The sequence below is a fragment of the Natrix helvetica genome (assembly GCF_964273705.1).
Source record: "Natrix helvetica genome assembly, chromosome: 7".
NCBI lineage: Eukaryota > Metazoa > Chordata > Lepidosauria > Squamata > Natricidae > Natrix > Natrix helvetica.
The window spans coordinates 76,678,869-76,700,085 of NC_138558.1; the positions used below are offsets into that span (position 1 = coordinate 76,678,869).

Consider the following 21,217-nt stretch of genomic DNA (forward strand, 5'->3'; position numbering starts at 1 on the left):
GTTCCCAGTGTGCGCATGCACAGAGCTGCCAGAAGATAAGAACAACTAAGAAGTCAGGGTCGACTTGGGAGTAAAGCCACACCTTGGAGGTGATTGGCCCCTCCAATAGGAAACAAAAGAGGAGCGAAGGGGGAGGGGGCTTTTGCAGGAAACAATTTGTTCCTTCGGTCGTTTCAAGAGTGGAAAGCTCTGTTTGTGACTCTAAGAGACTCTGTGCCAAGTGTGGCCTTGCCCTGCGTTTGGAAACTAGTTATCTGGCAATTCTCCAAGCGAGATAAGGTTCATGTGGATAAACATTCCTCTGAAAGGCTGTTTGCCAAGCCTTGTGGACTGTGAGTGAAAGGAATTCACTTTTAAGTGAGTGAAAGGAATTCGCAGTCATGAAAATAAAATAGGTGTTGTCAGGACCAAGACTTTGCTTCTTCCTTTCTAAGGAAGCCCGGGTCAGAACACTCCTGACTCGAAGAGTGAAGAAGAGTTTTAAGAAAGAAAATGGCTCTTAAAATTAGGAGAAAGTGGAGATAGAAAACCAAGATTGCAGCCCAGAAGTGCTACCATCCTTTGAAGTCACTCCTCTCTTTCTCCTGCACAGCCTTCCAAATCATTCTGGTGCCATTTTCCTCCTTGTCTTTTTCTTCACAAATCCTCAAACGTTTGTGCCAGACCTCAGCCTGGTCATCTCCTACACAGATCCTGCTTCTAAAGCATCCTATTCACAGAATAACAAGAGTTGGAAGGAGCCTTGGAGGTCTTCCAGTCCAACCCCCTGCTCAAGCAGGAAACCCTATACCGTTTCTCACCAGTGGCAGTCCAGTCTCTTTTTGAAAGCTTCCAGTGATTAAGTTCCCACAACTTATGATGGTAAGCTGTTCCACTGGTTAATTTTCTTACTGTTTCTCCTTAATTCCAGGTTGCTTCTCTCCTTGATTAACTTCCATCCATGGTTCCTTGCAGTTAGATTAACAGAGTTGGAAGGGACCTTGTGGGTCATCTGTTCTAACCATCTGCCCAAGCAGGAGGCCCTACACCATTTCTGACAGTCTCTTCTTGGAAGCCTCTAATGATGAAGCTCCCACAACTTCTGAAAGCAACTCCTGTTCCACTGGTTGATAGTTCTCACTGCCAGAAAATGTCTCCTTGGTTCTAGGCTGAATCTCTCCTTGATCAGTTTACATCCATTATTCCTTGTCTGGCCTTCAGGTGCTTTGGAAAATAGGTTGATCCCCTCTTCTGTGTGATATCCTATTGGGACACTCCAAAGCATCAGAGGGCAAGACAAGAAACCATAGTTGGAAACTAATCAAGGAGAGAAGCAACCTGGAATTAAGGAGAAACTTCCTAACAGTGAGGACAATTAACTGGTGGAACAGAAGTTGCCTTCAGATGTTGTGGATGCTCCATCACGGGAGGATTTTAAGAAGAGACGGGACAACTTGAGTGAAATGGTACAGGATCTCCTGCTTGAGCAGAGGGCTGGACTAGAAGACCTCCAAGGTCCCTCCCAGCTCTATTCCATTCTGAAATGCTGCTATCATGTCACCCTTGGTTCTTCTATTCACTAGGCTCGATATATCCCATTGCTCCGATCGATCTTCCTATGTTTTAGCCTCCAGTTCCCTAACGGTCTTTGTTGCTCTTCTCTGCACTCTTTCTCGTGACAATTTCTCTCAAGTATGAAATGAGCAGAAATGGAATTCTCCTCTCCCTTTTCTCAGCCCCGTTTTTGCTACGTTGACTAATAAAAACGCAGGGCATGAAATATTACTTAAAAGCAGGCACATGGCTCAGCTCCGCCAAGGTTATCTCCCCTCGTCAGTTTTAGTCCTCCGTGCGGTTCTGCTCCCATGTCATTCTGGGCGCAGATACGTATTTGCAGAGTAGCCTGCCATCAGCTGTGGTGACTTTGATTTATTTGCTCTGTAAATTGGGACCCGCACAATAATGAAAAATGACATTAATTGTTTTAACAGAGTTCTCTTGGTCACCTCCTTCGCTTCTTCCTCTGGAGGGATGCTTGAAACGCCTTGCAAAACAACGACAGCAACAACAATAACCCCCTAATTGAAGTTGCTGTGATGAGTAAGACCAACATCCACTCTGCGTGGAGGTTTTGAATGTCAGTCTGCTTCCCTGTCCTTGAGCGGTTTTTTATTTTCTTTCTTTAAAAGTTTTTTTTTAAGTGCAGACGCTGGATCAGAAAAGCCAAAGGGTTTCTCTAAAAGTCCTTATTATGGACTTTGAAAGAGAATTTTTTAAACGTAGTTTTTCTAGGTGATGGAGGGTTTTATTTGGGCCTGAGTTCTGGTGACCAGGGAACATCAGTATTGTGGCCCACCAACGGCCAGTGGAGCTGGCAGGAGATTCAGACAGTGAGGAGGTTGGGGAGGAAGATGGGCCAGTCCTGGAGTCTGGGGAAGGCTCTGATGGGGGCTCTGTGCAGGAGGCAGAGAGGGGGCCAGGGCCGTCTGGCAGTTATCAGCTGCCTTCAGAGTCAGACAGCAGTGAGGCAGAAGAACAGCTGGAGCCTGTTCCCAGTGTGCGCATGCGCAGAGTTGCCAGACGAAGGGAAGAGCTAAAGAACAGGGGTTGACTTGGGAGTAAGGACACAGGGGGACGATGAATGGCTCCCCCAGAGGAAATAAAAGAGGAGCGAAAGGGGAGTGGATTTTGCAGGAGACAATTAGTTTCTGAATTGGTTCTTGACTCTCCGAAACTCCTTGCCAAGTTCTGCAGAGATCGGCCTGGTAGCTCTCCAAGCCAGAGAAGGTCTGTGACTGTAAATCCTCCCTCGAAAGACTTTGCTGGATGGGAATGAGCAGAATTGACAGTCAATCAATAAAAGGGGTTTTTGTGGGGACCAGGAGTTTGCTTCAGGCTCTCAGGAAGCCTGGGTCAGAACAATCATTTTGTCATGGAATACAATTAGCCCTCAACTTACAATAGTTTTGTTTAGTGACCATCCAAGGTTACAACAGCACTGAAAAAAGTGACTTAAGACTGTTTTTCACACAACTGTGGCAGCCTCCCCGTGTGGTCACACAATCTAAATTCAAACACTTGGCAACTGGCATGGACTTATGACGGTTGCAGAGTCGTGGTGTGTGGGTGTGTGAGTCACGTGGGTGTCTTTTGCGACCTTCCAAGAATCTAAGTCAATGGGGATGCCGGGTTCACTTAACAACCCGGTGACTCATTTAACAACTGCAGCGATTCGCTTAACAATGGTGGCAAGAAACGTTATAAACTAGGGTTAAAACTCAGTTAAGAGCTGCCTGCATAGTGTCAGCAATTTTGGCCTAAGTTGTGATCCTAATTTGTAAACTACCTGTATTTCTTTGAATTCCTACCAGATTCATTGATAGCATCCAGTCTCCTGGTATTCTGTAGGCCTCTTGACTATCACTGCGATTTCTCTCTCTATATTAATATTTTGCCCGAATATTAGGCAGTTCTTTGTTTTATGGGTACAATCTCCATTTCTGTGAATTTTTGAGCCTAGGAAGATAACACTTTTTTTTTACTACTTCTCCTTCTGTTTGCAATGAGTTAGTTTTGCCCACTGGCATAAATTTTCTGATAGGGTTTGATAAATAGCTAGTTGAAATCTGAGATACTGCAAAAATGTTCCATTTTAATTGCCTGGACTGGACTATAAGAATGTATCTTCAGAACTAGAACCAATTAGATGGGTTTAGTCTATATATTTGACGTTGATGTTTATTATTGTAACGTTTTAATATTTGATTTTGTTGGTTTTACTTGTTATAAGCTGCCTGGAGTGGTCTCTAGGTGAAATTGGTGGCATATAAAAAAGAACGGAGGGAGGGAGGGAGAGAAGGAAGGAAGGAAGGAAAGGGAGGGGGGAAGGAAAGAAGAAAGAAAGAAAGAAAAGAGATAGGGGGAAGGAAGAAAAGAAAGAGAGAAAGGAAGGAAGGAGATGGGGAAGGAAGGAGAGAGCGAGAGGAAGGAAGAAAGGAAGGAGAGAAGGAGAAAGGAAGGAAGAAAGGAGACAGGGAAGGAAGGAGACGAAGGTAGGAAGGAAAGAAGAAAAAAGAAAGAGAAAGAAAGAAGATGGGGAAGAAAGGAGAGAGAGGAAAGAAAGAAAGAAAGAAAGAAAGAAAGAAAGAAAGAAAGAAAGAAAGAAAGAAAGAAAGAAAGAAAAAGAAATAAAGAGAGGAAGGAAGGAAGGAAGGAGAGAGAGAGGAAGGAAGGAAGGAGAGAAGGAGAAAGGAAGGAAGAAAGGAGACAGGGAAGGAAGGAGAGGAAGGTAGGAAGGAAAGAAGAAGAAAGAAAGAGAAAGAAAGAAGATGGGGAAGAAAGGAGAGAGGAAGGAAGGAAAGAAAGAAAGAAAGAAAGAAAGAAAGAAAGAAAGAAAGAAAGAAAGAAAAAGAAATAAATAGAGAGGAAGGAAGGAAGGAGAGAGAGAGGAAGGAAAGCAAGAAAGAGAGGAAGGAAGGAGAGAGAGGAAGGAAGGAGAGAGAGAAAGAAATAAAGAACGAAATAAAAAAAGAGATGGGGAAGGAAGGAGAGGAAGGAAAGAAAGAGAATCAATCAGGCAAAGCAAAGTGACTGAGTAATTTTGATTGGAGACGTCATTTCCCAGGCAAAGGCCTGACCTCCCCAGAGATTGTCCCAGGGCTGCATTCTATCCGTCTCCCCTTGGTTTTTTTTTGCCTTCTTGCTTCCTTCAGCCTCACTAAGCCACAACCAGCCAAATCTCCAATAGGGACGTTTGCACCTAAGCTTCTCAGTTCAGGTTGGACTCTTTTTTTTTTTTGAAGGGGCTCAGAAGCGGAGATGTTTGCTAGAAATAACCAGACAAGCCTCATCATTGTATCCCGGTTTAATTGTTTCCCCAATTGCTAAAGATTTAGATTTAACCGAATAGGCGTTAATCCAGTTACAATCAATCTTAACTCATCCCTATTGGGAAAATTCTTCATTTTGAGCTTTAGGCTGTGTTTAGATGCCATCCCCATTCTCCTCCTAGCTGGAGCTGAAGTGCTTTGGTACAACGTCTGCAGAGATCTTGGCAGCTCCCTTCCTCTGTCAACCTGGATTTTGCTGCCTGCAGACTCTTTGTATGGACTCTGAGTATTCAAGTCAATCAGAATAGAGCAGGAAGGGGACTTGGAGGTCCTCTAGTCCAACCCCCCTGCTCAAGCATTAGACCCTATACAATTTCAGGCAAGTGTCTCTTCTTAAAATCCTCCAGCGATGAAGCACCCACAACTTCTGAAGGCAACTTCTGTTCCTCTGGTTAATTGTCCTCACTGTTAGGAAGTTTCTCCTCAATTCCAGGTTGCTTCTCTCCTTAGTTAGTTTCCAATTATGGTTTCTTGTCCTGCCTTCAGGGGCTTTGGAGAATAGCTTGACTCCCTCTTCTTCGTAGCAGCCCCTCAAATACTGGAATCCTGCTATCATGTCTCCCTTAGTCCTTCTTTTCTCTAGATTGGCCATACCCAAATCCTGCAACCGTTCTTCCTATGTTTTTGTCTCCAGGCCTTTGATGGTCTTCACTGCTCTTCTTTGCGCTTTTTCTCAAAGACACAACGTATTCTTTTGTCATCTGGTGACCAAAACGGGATGCTGTGTTAAGTTTTTATGCTTTTATTTTTCTGCCTCCCCAAAATATGAATGTTAATTGTGATGTATTGTGTTGAGGAATGTGAGGTTAGATAGATGATAGATAGATGATAGATAGATAGATAGATAGATAGATAGATAGATAGATAGATAGATAGATAGATAGATGATAGAAATGGATGGATGAATAGATAGCTAGAGATAGTTATAGATGGAGAGATGATAGATAGATAGATAGATAGATAGATAGATAGATAGATAGATAGATTGATAGATGATAGATAGATAGATAGATAGATAGATAGATAGATAGATAGACAGATAGACAGATAGACAGATAGACAGATAGACAGATAGACAGATAGACAGATAGATAGATAATATAGTTATAAAGATATATGATAGATGATGGATGGAGAGAGGGAGTGATGGAGGGATACTTAGAGAGAGAGATAGTGTGTGTGTGTGTGTGTGTGTGTGTGTGTATCTATATCTATATCTATATCTATATCTATATCTATATCTATATCTATATCTATATCTATATCTATCTATCTATCTATCTATCTATCTATCTATCTATCTATCTATCTATCTATCTATCTATCTATCTATATATATATGTTGTATTTGTACTGATAAATAAATAAAGGGAGACTATTTGGGCATACCAGGGGTCGTAACACAAAGATAGATAGATAGATAGATAGATAGATAGATAGATAGATAGATAGATAGATAGATAGATAGATAGATAGATAGATAGAAATGGATGGATGAATAGAGAGATAGAGAGATAGTTATAGATGGAGAGATGATAGATAGATAGATAGATAGATAGATAGATAGATAGATAGATAGATAGATAGATATGGATGGATAGATAGATAGATAGATAGATAGATAGATAGATAGATAGATAGATAGATGATAGATAGATAGAGATAGTTATAGAAATAGAGATAGATAGATAGACAGATAGATAGATAGATAGATAGATAGATAGATAGAAGAGATAGATTGATAGATAGAAATAGATGATAGATGATAGATAGAGGTAAATAGATTAGATAGATAGATAGATAGATAGACAGATAGATAGATAGATAGATAGATAGATAGATAGATAGAAGAGATAGATTGATAGATAGAAATAGATGATAGATGATAGATAGAGGTAAATAGATTAGATAGATAGATAGATAGATAGATAGATAGATAGATAGATAGATAGATAGATAGATTGATAGATAGTGATAGATAGATAGATGATAGATAGATGATAGATAGATAAATAGATAGGATAGATTGATAGATAGAGATAGATGATAAATAGAGGTAAATAGATGAGATAGATAGATAGAAGAGATAGATAGATAGAGATAGATGATAAATAGAGGTAAATAGATGAGATAGATAGATAGATAGATAGATAGATAGATAGATAGATAGATAGATAGATAGATAGATAGAGATAGATGATAGAGGTAAATAGATGAGCTAGATAGATAGAAGAGATAGATAGGATAGATAGAGGTAAATAGATGAGATAGATATAGATAGATTATATATATATATAGAGAGAGAGATTATATATATTTGCACCAACAAGACATCTAATGCAGATTAATGTTACAGCCACATCTAATTAGAAATTAGTCTGCTTTTAATAATTGCAACTCGAAGCAGATAAAAGCTTATAAATAATTCTGTTTGAATTTTTTTTTAAAGCACATCACTGGGAAGACCGACTTCAAAGACTATATGGATAAGAACAGCCCCGGTTTCTCTTCCTTGAGATTCCTAGAAGGACGAATCCTATTGTTTAGAAATGTTGAGAGCGGGGTTTAAGCGGAAATTATTCCAGAAGGATTTTTCTCCCTGTAAGGTTCATGGCAAACCTTCTCCTGTAAGGATAATGGCAACTTCAAATCGGTGGTTAGAAGTCTGTGCAGGTCACCGACAGGTGGAACCTTCCAGGATCTGCAAGTCTGCAGGTGGCTTGCATAGGATTAATGTGACCAAGTGTTAATGTATAAGACTGAACATTCTTAGTTTCCTGGCCTGTGTCATGTTTTTTTCCTCCTCTCTCTCTCTCTCCCTTTCCCTGTATCTCTTTCTTTCCCTGTCTTTCTTTCTTTTCCTCTCCCTCCCTCCCTCTTTTTCCTCTTTCTGTCTCTTTCCCACTTTCTCTCTCTCTCTTTCCTCTCCCTCCCTCTCTTTCCTTCTCCCTCTCTCCCTCTTTCTCCCCCTCCCTCCTCTCCTTCCCTCTCTCTCTTTCCTTCTCTCCCCCTCTCTCTTTCTCCCTCCCTCACTCTCTTTCCCTCCCTCTCTTTCACTTTCTCTTTCCCTCCCTCCTTCCCCCTCTGTGTCTCTTTTGCTCCCTCCCTTTCTCCCTCCCCCTCTCCCTCTCTTTCCCTCCCTCTCTCCTTCACTTTCTCTTTTCCTCCCTCCTTACCTCTCTCTCTGTCTCTTAACATCCCTCCCTCCCTCTTCCCCCCTCTCTTTTTCTCTTTCTTTCCCCCTCTCTCCCTTCCTCTCCCCCTCACTTTCCCTCTCTGTCCCTCCTTCCCTCTCTCTTTGTCTCTTTACATCCCTCCCTCCCTCCCTCTTTCCCCCCTCTCCCTTCCTCCCTTCTTCACTTTCCCTCTCCCTCCCTCCCTCTCTCCCTGTATTCTCTGCACGAGTAGAAGATAGATGAAGAGAATGAAGCCAACCTGCTAGCCGTCCTCACAGAAACGTTGGACAGTATCCCAGTGGATGAAGATGGATTGCCTTCCTTCGATGCCCTGACAGACGGAGATGTGACCAGCGAAAATGAGGCTAGTCCTTCATCAGTGCAGGGCAGCACCCCTCCCCCCCAGGAGGCCGAAGAGACGTCACTCGTAAGAATCTACTTTCCTGGGGTTTCTGGGGGAAACGGCGCTGCCTTCGGACGGTCCAAAGCAGGGGGGATGACACCGGCAGTGCCTGGTTTGGTTCCCCTCAACCAGTTGCCACGTCAAGGGAGTTAAATTCCAACTGGGAGAGAAGTTTTGAGAAAAATTGGTCTCTTTCTCCAGAACCTCCGTGGGGCTCTGTAAGGATTGGATGGTTGCCTTCTTTTCCTTCGATTTGGGTTGGGGAAGGAAAAGGAAATGTTGCTCGCCCACGCAGTCTTACTAAGGACCTCCTGGCACCTTTGTGTGCATTTCCTTTCAAGCATCAGTTGCTCATTGACGGAAGTTGGTTTAAGAGTTTGCTCACATTCGGACATGATTAAAGTTAAAGGTGATACTCGTCAAGTTCAGCTCAATGAAAGGTCCTGAGAAAAGGGAGGGAGGGAGGAAAGAAGGAAGGGGGGAGGGAGGAAGGAAGGAAGGAAGGAAAAGATAGAAAAGGGCGAGGGAAGGAAGGAGAAGGAAGGGATAGTTGGAGGGAGGAAAAGAAAGAAGAGAGGGAGGAAAGGAAGGAAGAGTGGGAAGAAAGAAGGAAAAGATGGAAGGAAGGAGAAGGAAGGGAGAGTGGGAGGGATGAAGGAAAAGATAGAAGGGAGGGAGGGAGGAAGGAAGGGTGGGAGGAAGGAAGAGTGGGAGGAAGGAAGGAAAAGATGGAAGGAAGGAAGGAGAAGGAAGGGAGATGGGAGGGAGGAAGGAAAAGGTAGAAGGGAGGGAGGAAAGGAAGGAAGGAAAGAGAAGGAAGGGAGAGTGGGAGGGAGGAAGAAAAGATAGAAGGGAGGGGGAAGAAAGGAAGGAAGGGTGGGAGGAAGGAAGCAAAAGATAGAAGAGAGGGAGGGGAGGAAGGAAGGAGAAGGAAAGGAGAGTGGGAGGAAGGAAAAATAGAAGGGAGGGAGGGAAGGAAGGAAGGAATTGGAAGGAAGGGAGAGTAGGGGGAAGGAAGGAAAAGATAGGAGGAAGGGAGGAAGGAAGGAAAAGAGTTACAAACATTCTGCAATGAAACAAGGAGACTCTTAATGTGCTCTAACTCTCCTAGATCAGCTTTGGGATTCAAAAATCACTGGATTTCGAGGTGATATTTCATGGGTTCTGGTTGGGGAAGCTCAACATAAATCACCCAACCCATTAATCTATTGTAGATCTCACACATGATTGGAACAAGTGTGTAATGAATGTCCTTCAGGGGGAAGACTTATGAGAAGTTATAGAACAAAATAAGAGAAAAGTTCCTCCCTCAACCCTCACTTTAGAAAACCCAATGCAGCTGCCCGACAAGGTTAATCTTTCAGGCCTAACGGAACGGAGAAGCTCAGGATCTCATAATTGAGACTATCAAGATAAACTTCCAAAGTACATCTCCGAAAAGATGTTATCAACCACAAGGAAGATGCTTGCCCAAAGTCCAGATGTTTCCTTTGCGGTAGAATATTGCATTGTGTGTTGTTGGCTCCAGAGTTTTCTTATTTAAAATCAGTGAGGTTTTCGGTTAGGCATGAAAGTTTGAAAGTTTCATGATGTCTAAGTATGGCTCCATATCTTCATACGTTGAGTTTCAGTAGATCTCGTCATGAAAGGCAAATGTATGTTATTGTCGGTCATCTCAGAATCGTGAGTTAGAAAGGTGATTTAAGCTCAAGAATGGGTACAGGTTTTGGGTGACTGGAATACACTGTTAGTAAATCATGCTCATCCCCACATCTTCTTAATGTAACAGAGAAGACCATTAGCTTGTTGTTGTGAGTTGCGAAGTTGTGTCTGACCCATCACGACCCCATGGACCACGTTCCTCCAGGCCTTCCTGTCCTCTCCCATCCTCTGGAGTCCATGGAAGCTCACGCCAGCTGCTTCAGTGACTCCATCCAGCCACCTCCTTCTCTGCCGTCCCCTTCTTCTTCTTTTGCCCTAAATCTTTCCCAGCATGAGGCTCTTCTCCAGGGAGTCCTTCTTCCTTCTCATTAGGTGGAACAAAGTCTTTGAGTTTCCTCTTCAGGATCTGGCCTTCTAAAGAGCAATCAGGGTTGATCTCCTCTAGGACTGACCGGTTGGATGGCCTTGCAGTCCAAGGGACTCAATGCAGGAGTCTTCTCCAGCGCCAGAGTTCAAAGGCCTCCATTCTTTGGCGCTCAGCCTTCCTCATGGTCCAACCTTCACAGCCATTCATTGCAACTGGGACAACCGTAGCCTTGACTAGACGCCCTTTTGTTGGCAGGGGGATGTCTCTGCTTTTTAATAGGATGTCTAGATTTGCCATCGCTTTCCTCCCCAGGAGCAAGCCGTCTTTTAATTTCTTGGCTGCAGTCCCCCATCTGCGATGATCTCGGAGCCCAGGAATATAAAATCTGTCACTAACCATTAGCTTACTGGATATAATACAGCCTTGTAGAAACGTTGGCTAAACAAAATAATAATGGTTAACTAGTTTTTTAATCTAAATCTTTTCATCATTGCCTCTTCTCAATCTGTCTTGTCTTCTTCCTCCTTTTTCTCCTTATTATTGGATTCCTGAGCCAAGAACATCTGACTTTGCAATGATCAGTTACCCAGATCCTTGGAAATAACACAAAGAATCTCATTTTTGCCAAATGAAATAATTATTTTGAGCCCTTCTGAATGGGTTCCAACCGAATCCTGGGAAGGGGAAAATGTAAATCTCTTTGTATATGCACACGAAATGAAGCATGTGCTTTAGTGCCCGTCTGCGCACAATGGCCAAAGCTGATGACCATGAATTTATCTTGGACACAACCTGCATTTAAAATTAAAACGGGCTCCCCGTTGCTTTTATTTGTAAAATGATAAATGACTTAACAGTGGACCTTTTTAAAAAATAAATAATTTAATTTTTTAAAAAATTGGCATGGCCTAAGTGCTAATACATCACTTTCCAAGGGTGGTTTTGTGAAACTTCTTTTGCTCATCATCTTTTTTTGGACAATTCTATGAAGCTTTAAAAGAACAAAGAATCGTTCTTGGCTGGACTGCATTGAAAATGAACATTTGTGCAAGCTCGTATACGGGGTGAAGAGGAAATTCCAGAATGGGGTGGGAGGAAACCCTTCTAGATTTATAAAAAACCAATCAATTAATATATACTAAGAGAGTTGGAAGGGACCTTGGAGGTCTTCTAGTCCAACCCCCTGCTCAGGCAGGAAACCCTACACCACATCAGACAAATGGTTGTGCAACATCATCTTTAAAACTTCCAGTGTTGGATCATTCACAACTTCTGGAGGCAACTTTTGTTCCACTGATTCATTCTTCTCACTGTCAGGAGATTTCTCTTTAGTTCTAGGTTGCTTCTCTCCTTGATTAGTTTCCATCTGTTGCTTCTTGTTCTGTCTTCTGGTGCTTTGGAGAATAGTTTGACTCCCTTTTCTTGGTGGAAATCCCTGTGATATTAGAATACTGCTATCATGTCTCCCCTGGTCCTTCTTTTCACTAAACAAATTAACTTTTGGATAAACCCCTATATGTAGATTATTTGTCAACACAGAGAATCACTTTCTCTTAAATACATTTTTGTCGTTTCTGAAACAAGAGCACTCAAAAAAAAGAGAATCCAAAAGGACAAAAAACACAAAACGATCAAAAGATTAAAAAATGTTTTGCATAAAAAAAACCCCAATATATTATACAAATATTACCTCTACGTTACTTCCCACCCTGTCTCAAACAGGCTTTCTTGAGATTTCTAAACTACTAAATCTATTTAAAAACAGTTGGCCTGTCTCCTAGAAGTTTTGTTTTTATGACAAAGTAGTTAACGAGGGCTGGGGCCAAGAAATGAAAAGACCTTTGCCCCAAGCAGCAGACATGCTCTTACCTAAAGGCTGTTCCCGCAACTCCAGCTACTGAACTCCTTCTGCCACGCCAATGGCCGCTGCAAAAAAGAGAGCGGTAGGGCCAGCGACACGCAACACAGCAGCTGCCGTGAGGTGACCACGCTCGCTGCCTCCTGCACCTCAAAAATAATAAGACATCCCCCAAAATAAGGCCAAGCGCTTACTTCGGGGGTCAAAAGAAAATAAGTCTTATTTTCGGGGAAACACGGTATGCATGGACCATATCCATGTCCAAACCGAACGCATGAATGAAAGAGAGTGAATTTCAAAGAAAAGGGAATAAGAAACAAGAACACATAACCTCTTTTTCTTTCCCTTCCCAACCTTCCCCCTTTTCCAACCCCCCAACTCCCCCCCCCCCATCATTCATTGCAGCTTAAGAAGCTCCTGTTGGCTCCAGCAAATATCCAGCTAAATTACGATGAATGCAGCGGCCTCGGCACACGCAACCATGCAAACGCCAATCACAGGATCAGAACAAACTCTGCGGCGGCCAAGGTACCGTGTTCACCTCTGTAAAGGCTTCTGTGAAGATGAATGTGCAAAATGCTCGTCCTTGCACTTTCAGCACAGAGCGTAGCCTGGTATAGACAGGTGTCAGCTCTTGGCACCCGGAGAAGCAGATGTCCCACTTTTCTGCGATATGAGGACAATAGAGGTGGAAGCATCGCTCCTTCCGTGAACTTAGAGCACGCTGGGCAATTTATAGCTCCTGGGCCACACTAACCCTTTGGCTGCCTCTGTCCTGCCTGCATGAGGTCAATCAGAAACTAGAAAGCAAATATTATACGTGTAATAAGCGCACCGTGCATGCATTGCAGCTGCATTGCTTTTATTTTGAAGGTGGCTATTATTTATTTACTGTATTTTTCAGAGTATAAGATGATCAGATGTATAAGACGCAACTATCTTTTGGGGAGGAAAACAAGGGGGGGGGAAATCTGCCTTTTCCTCCCAGCAATTTGCCTCCTTGCAGCAAACAGCAAACAGTACGATATACACTGTTTGTGGTGTTACATTTCAGACTGTACTTGTACAGATACTGTTAAAATTGATGTGGTTTTCTGGAAGTGTAGTTATTCTCTGCTATTTAACAGAAGATACAATAGCACTGGGCTTCTTCAGGTGAAGCGTTTATTTTAAAAAAACTTCTTCATTTTGTTTAAGTTTAAGTTGTCCAGAACAATAATAGAGCAGTCTTTAAAAAATAAGTCTAATAATTTGAACCTTCTATAGGCATTTATAGTTATTGACTTACCTCCTTGCAGCAAACAGCAACAACCTGTTTCAGTTTAGCCCAGGGGTGTCCAAACTTGGGAACTTTAAGACTTGTGGACTTCAACTCCCAGAATTCCCCAGCCAGCTGGCTGGGGAATTCTGGGAGTTGAAGTCCACAAGTCTTAAAGTTCCCAAGTTTGGACACCCCTGGTTTAGCCTGATTAGAAGAAGAAAAAATATGCGCCTGCCTCCCAGCAATTTGCCCAAATCAGCAGGAAAAAAATGCTTTAAAAAGCGAACCTCTTTTTTTCACTTTTTAAAGCTTTTTTTTTTACTACTGGTTTGGGAGAACCTTAGCATTTTTTGCTACCGGTTCTAGCAAACTGGTCAGAACCGGTAGCATTTCATCTCTGGCAAATACCTTTAGTAGAAAAAGGACAGTGGAAAAGTAGCAGAGAGGGGAAATGTCCAATAGGAGTAAAAGCAATTGATATTCTACATCGTAACGTCATTTCTTTCTTTTTTTTCTTGGCAAAGTATATTGGCATTTTTACCGCCCACTCTACCTTTTTCTACTCGCAGAGTAGATGCGGTTGCTCTTAAAAATATTAGTGATGGGCCTGGTTTGATGTACTGGCCTAGTTTGCTCCTCTGCCAGCCATCCAACTTAAAAGAAGATTATGCTGGCACCTTAGAAGGAAGCTCCGTGATGGCCACTAATTGCTTGAGATGTTGGCAGTGGGTAATTCTGTTAGCAACCTGCATTAAGCAATGTTTGTCTTGCCGTTCACTGTAACTGAAAACAGAGCGTTTAGGGGCACTTAAGAGAGTTGCAAACAGGTTGTAAGACTTGAGCAATCAGCATCAAATTAAGCTTTAAACTCTTCCTCTGTCTTTTCCTTTCCTGTTGGTAGCAGTGAAGGAACTGTAGGACCTTATGGGCACTGCCTAGAAGCATTAGGAGGACGGAAATAAAAAACAGCAGCAGCAACAGCAGTCATTTAGGAATGTTAATGTAATTTTCCTTCTAGGTTCTGCAAATAATTATTCACAGCTCATCGATCTGGTGGCTTAGACTCGACCCTTCACCGCTAATCTCTTTCTCTCTTTTTTTTCTTAAAACAACAACAATAACCACACTCGGTATCCATTCTGATAAGGTTCAGCTCCCTAATTTCACCCTCTTTTCCCCCTCCTCCTTTCGCTGCGACTCATTTCCCAAGACTGAGAATTCATGGAGCAATAAAGCGAGGAGCATCTGCCAGCCTCAAAAGCCACAGAGACGTCCCTGCTCAGAGCTTCTCAAGTATCTGACCACCAGTGATGACCACGGTCAGGCCAAGCAGGCAGAAAACAGGCACAGCAACAGGGACAAATACACTTCTAAAAAGAAGGCGCTGTTGCATTCTCAGATGCATCATTTACAAGGTAGGTAGGTGACGATCAGAAAGCATTTTTGGGGAGGGGGTGGCTCTCATTTGTCATAGTAGCGTGTGGCCAACCCTGGAAGACGTGGTGAAACATAGATGTAAAGAGAGATGAATGCAGAAGAAGCAGACAATTATCTCCAACTTCTGTTAGAAGAGCTCCCTTGGCTGTTCGGGCCCACTATTCTATCCTGATGCGTTGGGAATCATTTTCTTCTGGTACTTTCTCGGGCGTGGTAGCTCACTTGTTAAAAGATGCTGAGCTTCTCAGATGGAAAGCTTGGGTTCGAGACCCCAGGGCCACATGATGGGGTGAGCTCCTGTACCTAGATTCAGCTCCTGCCCTCTTAGCAATTCAAAAGTATGCCCATGGTGGCTCAGTAGTTAAAGATGCTGAGCTTCTCAGATGGAAAGCTTGGGTTCGAGACCCCAGTGCCATGTGATGGGGTGAGCTCCTGTACCTAGCTTCAGCTCTTTCCCACTTAGCAGTTTAAAAGGATGCACATGGTGACTCAGTGGTTAAAGACGCTGAGCTTCTCAGATGGAAAGCTTGGGTTCGAGACCCCAGAGCCATGTGATGGGGTGAGCTCCCATACCTAGATTCAGCTCCTGCCCACTTAGCAGTTTGGAAGCATGCATATAGATCTCTAAGCCAGGGTGAGCAGTGTTTTGGCTTCAAGATGAAACTAAGCGGGATACATTTGTGGAGAGAGGGAACGAAGGAGCATTGGAGGTGCTGTCTTCTTTTCCATCTGAAATGCCTTTAGTGGGGGGTCATGATGGCTTTAAAAGACACTGAGCCTAGGTTCAAGACCCGAGCGCCATATGACTGAGCGAGCTCCTGTTCTTGCCTTAGCTGCTGCCTACTTAGCAGTTGGAAAGCATGCAAATACGAGTAGATAAATAGGTACCAGCAGTTTGGCAGTTTGGGCCTCACCAGGCTCAAGGTTGACTCAGCCTTCCATCCTCCTGAGGTTGGTAAAATGAGGACCCAGATTCTTGGGGGCAAGAGGCTGAATGTGTAAACCACTTAGAAAGGCCTGAGAAGCACCGTGAAGCGGTATATAAATCTAAGTGCTATTGCTACCCCATTTCCCTGAAAACAAGACCTCCCCGGATAATAAGCCCTATCAGGCTTTTGAGCGCATGCGCTAAAATAACCCCTTTCCCCGAAAATATTGCAACACAGCAGCAGCCGTGAGGTGACCACACTCTCCGCCTCCTGCACCTCAAAAATAATAAGACCTCCCCGAAAATACGGCCAAGCTCTTAATTCGAGGGGTCAAAAGAAAATAAGACCCTGTCTTATTTTGGGGGAAACATGGTAAGTGCTACCACTTTGGTGGGAAGGTAGCAGCGTTCTGTGAACCTTTGATGTATAACCATGATGGGCAGGTGAGGACAGAAGTGTCTTTGGACAATGCCGGCTCCCTCGGCCAAGAATCAGAGATGACCACTGTTCTCTAAAAGTTGAACACCCCTGGACAGGGAAACCTGTACTTCCTTCTTTATCTTCTCATGGACATCTCCACTGTGTCAGGGTTCCAAATAGCATCCAAAAGTAAATCAGAGTCCGAGGCAAAGCATTCCTCAAAGTTCCAATTTATGAAGAGAGCCATGTTGGCACATCTGGGAAAACCCGAATCTGAAAGCTTCCCAGTTTCCCCCACCCAGTTGAAAGTTCAAGATCTTGCCCCCACACCCACCAGTCCATCCCATGGTCCAATCTCCCACTGCCACGCTGGCAGCTTCCACCCATCCAATTCTGGTCAGGTGCAGAGGTACAAAGACAAAGGATGACCTTGGCTTTCTAGAAAGAATTGTGTTATGGCTACATAGCATCTAACTCCGCACAATCCCATTTTCCCACCATAGAAAATGCATAGTAGGATAATAGAAAGTGTAGCAGGCCAAAAACCCACAAGAAAAGATGGCTGCAGGCCTGACACCCCGTTAGGCAGAGGGAGGCAACTGCCAGCAATAGCTCATACGTAGATCCGGTGGAATAACCCTTAACCCTCAGAAGGAAGGTGTGATTGTCTGGTTTTCTTCTGTTTTGTACCAGCTGGGCAAGGGATGTCATCAGAACACCTTCTTCTCCCCATGCATGTAATTTCAACCGAACTAGAAGGCAAAGGAGTTGTTAAACCAGCAATATATTCCTTCGGAGACACTCAAAACAGCTTTCTTGCAGCTTTTGAATAGGCGATAAATGTGTCATCCCTATTACATCTAAAAACTCCTCGCCATTTTATTGCTTTCTTTTCTACACCGTGTCAAGTTTAAGAACGGAAAAAATCCGCGAAAAGGGTTCTTTATGGCCAACTAAACATCTGTAATGAAGTTTAGTGTCCTCTGGTGTGAAAACATTTGCTACTATTCCTTACTTAGTCTTGGAAGGGGAGCTTGCAAAAGTCGGAGCCAAGGATACCAGCACTGCCCCGGTGTATTGTTCTGTTTCTACAGCTATCCCCCCCACCCCACCTCCAGCAATCCAGGACCCCCAAGAACAGCCTCATTTACAGTCTCATTGATCAAGAGAGATTGCTCTGCAGTTGAGCTTAGTGGCTGATGCACCCTGGCTCTAGGCATGGTTTTGAGGCTGGGTGCATGCACAGAAGGCGCACATGAGCAAAGTACATGCGCGGTAGGCTGGGCGCATGCGCAGAAAGGGTCGGTGCTCCCATGAACTGGTGATAACAAAATGTGAAACCCACCACTGACTGAATCCTGCTGTAAATGGTAGATAATGAGCAATTGTATCGTTCTAAAGCCAGCAACACTGGGTATATTATTATTATTATCTTTGTTGTTGTTATTGTTGCTGTTATTATAAACTTTTATTCATTAAACAGTCAGCTGAACATTTAAAAATGTATCACAAATATCATTGACTGGCTCTGATACGGTTGGTAAGGGGTTGCTGTATTATGGTTATTATTTTTATCATTTTTATTTATTATTTAAGAATTCATCTCCAATTCGATTCATAGTCTGGGATTAGTAAAAACCTAACAGTTCAAATCCTAGCTAAGAACCTAAGAGCTGTTAAAGTAACGTCTGAATATACAGGCAGTTCCAAGTAAAGTGTTTTTTTTTTTTGCAAAGTCAGAATATTCAGGTCTGATAAATTCAAAATTTTCAGGTATCTAAGCAATCCTTGGAGATTTGTAGAGTGCATCTGGCATTTTTATCCACCTACTGAGTCTTTCTCAAGAAGCTGGGATGGGCAGATATTGTTGTGTGATGGTATTAAACCATCATCAGAGAATGTAAACCACAGTTCCCTACTTTAACAACTTGGAGATATGTGAACTTCAACTCCCAGAACTCCCCTGGCTGGAGAATTGTGGGAGTTGTAGTCCACATATCTTGCAGTTGCCAAGTTTAGGGAAAACGAGAGAGAGAGGGAGGGAGGGAGAGAGAGAGAGAGAGAGATGCAGTGGCTCAATGGCTAAGCTGCTGAGCTTGTCAATGAGAAAGATCGGCAGTTCAGTGGTTCGAATCCCCAGCGCCGTGCAACAGAGTGAGCTCCCGTGACTTGTCCCAGCTTCTGCCAACCTAGCAGTTCAAAAGCACATAAAAATGCAAGTAGAAAAATAGGGACCTTTGGTGGGAAGGGAACAGCGCTCCAACACTTTCGGGGTTGTTGAGTCATGCCGGCCACATGACCACGGAGACGTCTTTGGACAGCGCTGGCTCTTCGGCTTTCAAACGGAGATGAGCACCACCCCCTAGAGTCGGAAACAACTAGCACATATATGCGAGGGGAACCTTTACCTAGATAGATAGATAGATAGATAGGCTTGCTGGTTTTGTTGTATTCGGGTCTTTTCCCGTCGATAGATAGATGATAGATGGATGGATGGATGGATGGATGGATGGATGGATGGATGGATGGATGGATGGATGGATAGATAGATAGATGATAGATAGATAGATAGATAGATAGATGATAGATAGATATTGTTATTATTAATATTTTAATATTTTCCCCTAGCAGGGTATATCAGACCTGGGCTGCAGAAATTTGGGGACCCTTTAGTTGAAAAAAAAAATTTCAACTCACTTTGCTAACTTTAGGCTAATGGTCATTCAGGATTTTTGAAGCACACTTGTGATAACCATTCTTAGAGAAAATGTCCTAGAATTGAAGTGGAATCCATTTTTAGAGGCTTAAATTATTTCTGTCCTGATGGGCGAAGAAATGTCCATGAAATGAATTTCCTTTGTTGATACAAAGCAAGAGAGAAATATGGGATTTTTAAAAAACAATATTTTAATTATTGTATTTCTGTGTCGTTTAGAGAACGAATGTTATGCGGCACCTGCTAAGCAGAGTAAGTATTTACTAATTTACTATACAAAACAATACAATAGCAGAGTTGGAAGGGACCTTGGAGGTCTTCTAGTCCCACCCCCTGCCTAGGCAGGAAACAGTTTCAGACAAATGGCTATCCAACATCTTCTTAAAGACTTCCAGTGTTGGGGCATTCACAACTTCTGGAGGCAACTTCTGTCCCACCGATTAATTGTTCTCACTGTCAGGAAATTCCTCCTCAGTTCTAAGTTGCTTCTCTCCTTGATTAGTTTCCACCCATTGCTTCTTGTTCTGCCCTCAGGTGCCTTGGAGAATAGCTTGACTCCCTCTTCTTTGGGGCAGCCTCTGAGATATTGGAACAATGCTATCATGTCCCCCCTGGTCCTTCTTTTCATTAAACTAGCCATGCCCATTTCCTGCAACCGTTCTTCATATGTTTTACCCTCCAGTCCCCTACTGGCTTTGTTTACTTCCCAAAGAATCCTCTCTTCTGAATTCTACTCGGTTTGGGGAAACTGTTGCTAAATGTTTTTAAAACACTATGTTTCCCCGAAAATAAGACAGGGCCTTCTTTTCTTTTGGCCCCTGAAATAAGTGCTTGCAAAGGAGGGTTGCTCCCAGTTCGGCCCAGTTCAGCCGAATCGGTAGTGGAATTCAGGCCTGGGTCGTAGAACTGGCAGTAACCCAGGACTACTATGCCCCTGAGCCAGTCCTCCCACTGCCACTGGGCAGCCGCCATTTTGGTTTTTAGTGACTGCGCATGCTCAGTTCATTGTACATTGTTCTGCGCATGCGCGAGGAACAATTTACATTGAACAGTGCATGCACACGGGTTGCGAACCGGTAGTAAAACTGGTGGCAATCCACCCCTGAGCGCTTGGCCTAATTTCCAGGGGGGTGTCTTACTATTTCTGAGGTGCAGGAGGCGGCGAGCGTGGTCACCTCACGGCTGCTGCAGTGGTGCGCGTTGCTGGGCCTGCCATTCTTTTTGCAGTGGTCATTAGCGTGACAAAAAGGCCATGGGGGTATGGTTGCAGGAGTGGCCATTATGTAATGGCGTGTGGGGTGCATGGGGCATGTTCCCCCCCTTTGCCCCCCTTCAGCCTCGTCTCCTCACCTCGTGTTGTTTGCGCAGCAAGCAACCAGAGGAAATGGCGGAGACCGGCTGCGCATGCATTTAAATGTTTTCAGGGAGGGCTTATTTTGGGGGGGAAGGGCTTATTTTACCGCATGCACTCAAAGCCCGATTTGGCTTATTATCCGGGGAGGGCTTATTTTCGGGGAAACAGGGTAGTAGGGAAGAGCTATGAAGCCGGAACCAATGTCGTCTCCCAAAAGGTGAACACGGCTTTATCCGCAGCCTTCATTTAAGGACAGGACAAAAGAGGGGGAAGGAATGGAGAGGATTTTCTCAATTGATTCCCGGTCCAAAGTTCAAAATCAATAGTTCTGCTCCTATATATTTATCGAAGCCCAATGTTGAATTTTCTCAAGTCTGTTCTACTCGCTGGGGAATGAACCAAAATCAATCTTGTATGTTCATAAAATTACATTCTGGACGGAAAGGTCGCCTTACTCTTATTGGATATTTCTACATCCTTGACCTTGAGTCTTTATTGACAAGCCCTTGGGCCCTGTCAAAGTGCAAAGTCCCAGAAACAAATGATTACTAAAATTTGATAAAAGCAATTTAAAGTGAAATTTGATAAAATACAATTTAAAATGGAATTGGAATAAAATACAATTTAAAATGGAATAAAATACGATCTCAGGTGGAATTGGAATAAAATACAGTCTAAAATGAAATGGGAATAGAATGCAACAATTTAGGATATAGATAAAACATGATAAAATCATATTTTGGTGTCACCCCTGCAATCTACCCCA

General features: G+C 43.3%; 1 protein-coding gene across 4 annotated transcripts in view; it reads left to right on the top strand.

Annotated features, from left to right (window-relative positions):
* Positions 1-21,217, top strand: part of PPARGC1A (PPARG coactivator 1 alpha) — a 449,981-nt gene that overhangs the window by 394,818 nt on the left and 33,946 nt on the right. For 2 of the 4 annotated variants that reach the window (XM_081958952.1, XM_081958954.1), the window contains 4 exons: positions 8,277-8,471; positions 12,740-12,862; positions 14,806-15,010; positions 19,317-19,349. In XM_081958952.1, coding sequence (XP_081815078.1) covers positions 8,277-8,471; positions 12,740-12,862; positions 14,806-15,010; positions 19,317-19,349 — 556 coding nt within the window. The remainder of the gene's footprint in view (positions 1-8,276; positions 8,472-12,739; positions 12,863-14,805; positions 15,011-19,316; positions 19,350-21,217) is intronic. The other 2 variants (XM_081958953.1, XM_081958955.1) reach the window with 1 other exon arrangement.